Source organism: Elephantulus edwardii, unplaced genomic scaffold (assembly GCF_000299155.1).
Source record: "Elephantulus edwardii isolate Elephantulus edwardi_28Jun2011 unplaced genomic scaffold, EleEdw1.0 scaffold00029, whole genome shotgun sequence".
Lineage (NCBI taxonomy): Eukaryota > Metazoa > Chordata > Mammalia > Macroscelidea > Macroscelididae > Elephantulus > Elephantulus edwardii.
Genome location: NW_006399779.1, coordinates 2,862,962 through 2,870,641, shown reverse-complemented (window position 1 = coordinate 2,870,641; position 7,680 = coordinate 2,862,962). Strand labels below are relative to the sequence as shown.

At 36.5% G+C, this 7,680-nt stretch overlaps 1 protein-coding gene across 1 annotated transcript in view; it reads right to left on the bottom strand.

Moving 5' to 3' along the window:
• ANO3 (anoctamin 3) overlaps nucleotides 1-7,680 on the bottom strand; it is a 376,853-nt gene that overhangs the window by 20,860 nt on the left and 348,313 nt on the right. The window contains exons 19-21 of the mRNA XM_006883709.1: nucleotides 6,874-6,985; nucleotides 5,878-5,935; nucleotides 1,302-1,399 (exon numbers count right to left, since the gene is read on the bottom strand). Coding sequence (XP_006883771.1) covers nucleotides 1,302-1,399; nucleotides 5,878-5,935; nucleotides 6,874-6,985 — 268 coding nt within the window. The remainder of the gene's footprint in view (nucleotides 1-1,301; nucleotides 1,400-5,877; nucleotides 5,936-6,873; nucleotides 6,986-7,680) is intronic.

Below are 7,680 nucleotides of genomic sequence, written 5' to 3'. Positions count from 1 at the left end.
AACTGTTCCTCTTCCTTTGTATTTCCATACTTGAAAACCTAGTAGATCATCTCATTTTCCACTTTACAAATTAAAAAATCATAACTCATAGAAGCCAGGTAAATTATAAACAAATTTAGCAAATTGTTGAACAAGAATTTCAAGATGATCTGAGTCATTTCAAAGCATAAAGACCAAAGACTGGCTCAGTCCTATTCTGCTCGTAGAGGGTCAGCCAGAATCAAAGTCACCTCGTTGGAAACGAAACTTTTCTCTTCTACAACAGCCTCCATGGATAATACGCCCCCACCAGGCCTACGTTCTCTGCTTATGCAAAGTCTAGCACAAACTGTAGGCTGATGAGGGAAATGAATCACAGTATTTTTTAATGACTAAGCTTAAAGTACATTTTGTTTTGTTTTTATTGGTTTGTTTACAAAGTTTGTAGACATTGTGTTTCACAATCTTCATTCACATTGTGTTTCACACAATCATTCTCTTGCATTATGTTTCATAAAATTGATCACCATTGGACCTTATCCATAATTACCTTGTCTTTTTGTCCTTTTATCATCTAACCAGTTCATTCCCCATAATTCGGATGTACCTTAAAATAACAAAATTTTTAACCTCTGGTCTATTAGACTCCAAGGATTGTTCATCATAATTTTAAGAATGCTCTGTATTCTGAAGGTTAATGCCATTTAATAAATGTGCATATGTATAAATAATGAGCTCTGGTAGCCTAGTTGGTAAAAGAGTTTCACTGTCAACCCAAAGATGGTTTGAGTCCACCACTGCACTTTGGGAAAGAGACGTGATTTTTATATAGCATCTGAAAACCAGCTGAATGGTTAACTATGAGTGGGCTCAAACCTGAGAACACAAAACAAAAACATCATCTATACAAATGGTTGTTCAAGATTCTATGTCACTTTTCACAGACAGTTACAACTAATCTGTAGATAAATAAAGTGCTATTCTTTTGATGTTAGCATGATCAATTTGCTTTTTAAAAGAAATTTTACAGCAAAGTTACAGTAGCAACAGGGGTCTTAATGGACTAGAGTGCCATTTCCTCTATAGCAATTATCTCCCTTTATCTTTCCAACAGGCATAAAGGTGGATGTAGCTGTTGATCCCCTTATAGAGATGTAAATACTGAGGCTCACAAAAGTTACTGACTTATGATGTACGTTCGCACATATATTAAGGAGCAAAGGAGAACTGAACCATAGTCTGCTCAATTACCAAGCCCAAATTATACACACTATGTAAAAATGTCTTTGCATAAAAGGCAAGACTAAAAAGAAAGTGCTTACGGGTATCCCAGTTCCATGAAGTTATTCCATATTTGCTTCAAAAACATGATAACACCCATCTGAAGGCACAGGTCTATCAAACAGCCACTTGCATGACACTGAAATATTACAATAAAAACAATCATTAGCGTGCTCTCCTACGTTGGCTTAAATATCACTGTCTTCAAGTTCAACATGAATTCTAAAGTCAAGTAGCACTGTTTCAAAGCACATATAAAATAAACAAAAGAGGATACAGTGTAGGACAAAGACACGTTATGGGCAAGTTTCCAGTAATGATGACAGAATACTGATCAAAATCATAAGAACTATGAAAGCAAATCTAGTTATAGAGCAATAACAACACGTAAGCTCTATGTTAGGCAAGCTAATATTTAATAGACGTTTTGGAATGTTATATAATGCTTAGCAATGAGGTTCTGGGAAACGGTCAATTATGTGGCAGTATATAAAAATTTACATTGAAATTACATGATTTGAAGAGGAAATCTACAGAGGTGAAGTAACATTCATTACACTATTGAGGATTATATGGTATCTACTTGACTTCACTGCTGGTGTTAATCCTTTATTTTAGACCAATGTAATATATGCAAGATTTTCCACTATAAAGTCCTTATTCTTTTCCCCTTTCCCTATGATGTTTTTTGAAAGTTAGTCACTAAATATAGTTCACTTACAAGATGGGAAAGTGGGTGTTCAGTTCTATTACCTTGGAGAAGGGAGTATCTATAGTTACTGTAATGCAGTCTTTATTGCAAAGCCTGTCACAACTTTGTCAATAGGATCATAATTCTGTCTTCTTTGTGCTTTATTTGTTTTTATACTTTCAATAAAATTTGTGCTGGAAGCCTATATGAACAAAACTGATTGCAATGGAAATTTTAATAGATGCATTTTGCTTATAAACTTTACAATGTTAAGTCAATGGGGTGAATAAATATGGTCTGTTACTTTAGAAATAGGTTCAAGCTCTGCTTTTAAGGATAATGGTCTTCTCCAAAGCTTTGATCCAGTTTCTATTTCTATCAAATTGGTACCAGTGGGACTTCAAAGGGAGCAAATAATTAGAAGATAAAGAGCCTGTTTTTCTTGTTCCAGTCCAGTAATTTAAGACTTTCTAATCTAAGCCAGAAGAATTGATGCCTTTGAGTTGTGGTGCTGGAGAAGAGATTGAATATACCATGGACTGCTAAGAAAACGAATAGGTCATCTTGGAGAGGGTTCAACCAGGCTATTCCTTGAAGGCAAAGATTCTGAAGCTTGGTCTGACATACTTTTGATATGTAGAAGAGAAGGGCCAGTGCTTGGAGAGAGATGTCATGCTTGGGAGATTGGAGGGACAGTGCTGGAGAGGAAGACCCTCTGTAAGATGGATTGATTCAGTGGCTGGGGTCAGTGACTGGGGTAATAGGGGTAGGTGTGTCAGAGACAATGAGATTGGCACCAGATATAGCAGGGTTTAGGGCTGTTGTACATAGGCTTGCTGGCACATAACAACTATCTAAGCCAGAGAGAGAATTTGTTAATAATAATTTTTATTGTCTAGAGAGGTCTAATTTCTTCTTCCTAGAAAGAATTTAAGATCCCTGAACTCTGACACTTATTTCCTTAGAAATAGGTTCAACACAATGTAGAATATACAATAGGCAGTTTATAGATTATGCCTGCAAACTGAAGCACTTCATCTTTATACAGGACTCAAAGAGCCAAGCTGACTTGATCAATGTCATGCAGTGTTAAAAGGTACTGGTGTCATAGTGCATTACCTTTTGAGTTAGTAAACTAAAGGTCAGGGGTTCAAATCCACCAGCTGCTCTGTGAGAGAAAAATGAAATAATTTCCTCTCTTAAAGATCTACATCCTCCAAAATCTGGTGAAGATTGGTGTGAATTGGTTGCCATGAGCTGACTTGATCAGGGTGGGCAATAGTACATCATGCTAAGACTGAATTGTGTTTTTAAAATGAGTTTGGTGTTTTAAAGGGCTATATTGAGCACATGCCTGTTAAGATATGGAAAGAATAAACGAAGATAATCATGATACCACACAACTTCAGCAGTCCCCATAAAGTGAAAGGTCAATGTGAGGAGGCTGACAGACTATTTGTAATTGTGTTGAAATTGCATCTATGTATCTTTATAATTTGTAAGGGATAGAAAGGAACCCAGCAGGTTTTGAAGTGCTGTCCCTTTTCTCACATAATGATGCCTTTGAACTAAACCCAAATTGTCAATGATCTAAAACCAATTTAGTGGAAAAAAAGTCATCCTTAGAGTAAGAGGAAGGGCAGAGGATCTGGGTTAACATTCTTACTACATCACGCAAAATCACATGACTTTGCACAAGTCAAATCTGGGTACTTTCATACATTTTTAATCAGTTAATTTGTGTGTTGGTATGCCCGTTTTGTACATCATGAAGCTAAGTGACCCGAGACAACCAGACTCCAATACTCATATTCCTGACACTTGATCTGAATTCTGTATTTCCCTTAAAGCCAGTTTTCCTGTGTAAGGTATCAAAAATCAGTCAGAAATATCTTCTGGGTGGTTCAAACAACTAAGTTCTTAGGTGGTAATTGGAAGCTTAGTGTTTCGAATCCACTCAGACTCATCAAAGAAGACATCATTTACCAAGACTATTGTTATATGCGGTGGAGTCAGAGGCAACATATAGCTGACTCTCCAGAGAGTTTTCAGAGGCTGTCGATTACACAGGAGGTTCGCATTTCTTTCCCACAGAGCAACTGGCTGATTTGTACCCAATATCTTAGGGTTGGCTGTACAACTCCTTACCAATAGACCGCCAGAGTTCTTGAAAATTGTACTGAGTGCAGTTCTACTTTGATGTACACAGATTGCTAAGAATCAATTTAGTGACATATTTAAAAGATATTTTAGAAGAGAAATTTTCGTTTTGTCTTCCATTCTGTCTCTGTGGCATCCCAAATATAGTAGAAAAGCACAATGTCAGAGCCTAGACATTAAAGCTAAATTGCCTACATTTAAATTCTATTATCATTAATTTATTAACTATCTTTATACAGTACAAAATTTAAAAGCTCTTCCATGCCTGTGTTATTGGATTATTTGCTCAGTATACAAACTGAATAGGTGAAAGGGTACAACCCTGACACACATCTTTCCTAATTTTAAACAATGCAGTATACCCTTGTTCAGTTTAAACAACTGCTTTCAGTCTATATTGTTTTCACAAGAGGACAAATATGTGTTTTATGAATCTTATTCTTCTCCATGCCATCATAGTTTATTGAGAGTGCTTTTGCACAGTCAATAAAGCACAAGTAAACACTGTTCTGGCATTCTCTGCTTTTGGGGAAGATTGATATCATATGAGCAATAACATCCCTTGTTCCACATTATCCTCTCTATTTTGAATTTCTGGCAGTTTCTTGTTATTATAGTGCTCAAGTTATTTCTGAATAATCTATAGGGAGAGTTTCTTCCTTTCCAATATTAATTATATTTTCACATTTTTTGGACCACGTTTTTTTTTTTTTTGGATAATGTGCACATATATAGCTCTCTCCTAATCAGTTGGCCAGGTAGTTGCTGAAATGTCTTAGAACAATGTCATGATGGATGGAGAAGAGATTGAGACTGTCAACAGCTTTATCTTGCTTGGATCCACAATTAATATCCTTGGTACCAACAGTCAGGAAGTAAGGAGACACATTGCAGTGGGAAAATCCACAGTTAGGGACCTTCCCAAATTATCGAGGAGTAGTAATAATGGTTTGAAGACTAAGGTGCATCTGATTCAGGCCATAGTCTTTTCAATTACTTGCTATGCATCTGAGAGCTGGACAATGAGGAAGGATGACAGGGAAAAAAAATGCCTTTGAGCTGTGATTTTGCAGAAGAGCACTGAACCATGGATGGTCAAGAGAACAGATATGTCTTAGAGCAGGTAAGTCAGAGTGTTCTTTTGAGGTATGAATGAGGTAGCTTTGCCTCACGTACTTTGGACATGTTGCTGGGAGGGGTTATTCCGTGGAGAAGGATGTGATGCTCAGAAGGGTGGAAGGTGGGCTCAGGAAAGGAAGACCCTCAAACAGGTGGACTGACACAATGACTGCTGCAATGGGCTCTTGTGAGTCAGGAAGTATGAGGATGGCGCAGGATAGAATAAAGTTCAGATCTTTTGTTCATAGGGTCACTCTGAGTTGTATTCGACTTGACAACACCTATGAACAACAACGTGAAGTGTCCTAGCCTCAGAATCTTCGCTGTTTTAGCTCACTGTTGCAGCCACTGTGTCAATCCACCTCATTGAGGGCTGTCCTATTTTTTTTTTTTTGTTGATCTTCTACGTTATCAAGCACAATGACCTTTTCCAGGGGCTGGACCTTCCAAAGAGCAGGGTAGGGTTCAGGTGGTCCCTCTTTCCATTAAAATATGCAGTCCTTGAATTAATCTCTTACAAAACTATGATTTTTAACATGTCTGAAACACACAGTACTGCTTTCTCTCTTTTTGCCCCCAATTCCTCTCTCCAGTCACCAGCTCAGGTTCATCGTGGTTCCCATACCCATCCTCACACAGTTACTTACTTCTTCTAGTCTCCAGCGGTCAAACAGCTTATTGTAATTTCCTGGATGGCCTACAAATCTGTAGAGAGATATTTTTAATTATTCATTAGCATTTATGTGGGAATGGCTGAAGAACATCATGTAACACATCACAGTAAGTGAACGTGTGGGCAGACATAAGTGGTCAGCAGTGCAATTTGTTCTCGAATGGTTGATCTGATCACGCTTACTCAATATCAAAGTGCCCAGCTTAAAATATAAAAACTGATGTGTGAACTTAATACCAATGGGTTAAGAAAGTAAAGACAAAACAGGATGACATTTTCTGCCTGCACATTATAGTTCTAATATCATATTAGCCTAATTAATGAGTATTAAACATCACAATAAGGCACCGACGTGTTTGGTTCAAAATGTCCTAGCTTATATGTTTCCATGTCACTGACTGAAATCTCAGGCATATGGAAAACCAGAAATATGAGCTTAACTTATGTTTTTAATATATGTAGCAAACGTAGGAAGAAAATTTAAAATAATGCATATACTAATGAAATAAAATCCAGAGAAGTCACAATGCTCATAAAGTATGAAAAGAAAAGATCCTCAAACCTCCTGCTTTTGAGTTGGTTCCAACTAATATTAATCTTACAGAACAGAGTAGGTCTGACCTATAGGGTTTCCATGATTATAACTCTTTATAAAAGAAGACTGACAAATCTTTCTCCTATCTTCAAGTATGACACATGGTTTTCCATTTGTTTTAAATGCAAGCTGTCATTGGTATTTGCTTCTGGAATCAATACAATGGTAAGTCTTTTACATGAGAAAAAAGTATATATTATATATAATTATTAATTATATTATTAGTATAACCTCCCAGGGCAGGCAGAATTTGCCATTTTTGTTAACTAACTTGTGATGGATTCATTATCAGTAATGAATATTCAGTAATAATTATTCATTATTGTTTTATTTTGTTGTCATTTTGAAGAGATAATATATAAAAAGGTGACTTACCTCCCCAAAAAGAAAGCAATATAAAAGATGGAACTATTTAAATTTACAAATTGGAAGAGGAACATCTTCAGAGCAAAGCTGTTTTCCCATTCTGATTCTGTTCGGGGATATTCTGAAAGGAGCATAAAATATGTTTAAACACAGAATGTGAATATCAAGGACACTGGACATGGAATCAGAAGTCTTGTGTTTAAGTTCTACTGTATTTTACTATTTCTGCAAGACATTTACCTCTGAGTTCAAGGGTCTGCACACACACAAAAATATGAATAATTATATATTTTGAACAGGCTTGATGAAAGGATCTAAAACTATATAACCATTAGAAAATATTCTATTACAACAAAAATATGATGCCCATTATTTATAAATAATAATGTTAAGGGTTTGCTTTATTATTATCATTTCTTTTTCTACTACTTATAGCCATTGAATTGGAACCAACTTATATATGACCCTCCAGCAGGTTTCCTGGGGTCTAACTCACTCCAGAGGAAATTGTCTATCTTTCCACCATGGAGCCATGGGTCGAGGGGTGTGACTTTTGGGTTAGCAACATAACTCTCTCTGGCCTATGTCACCAGAGCTCCCTTTTCATAGATAGAAAACCAGAAAAGTTTTATCAGTCATTTGCTCAAAAATACTAAGCTCAGTATAAACTCTCATTGCTATAAAGCCACTTCTGATTGATGGTGACCCATGTGTTATGGAGTAGCACTGCTTCACAAAGTTTCCATAGTAGTACTCTTATTAGAGTCGAACATCTGGTCTTATTCCTGCAGCACTATTGGGTGGGTTCAAATATTT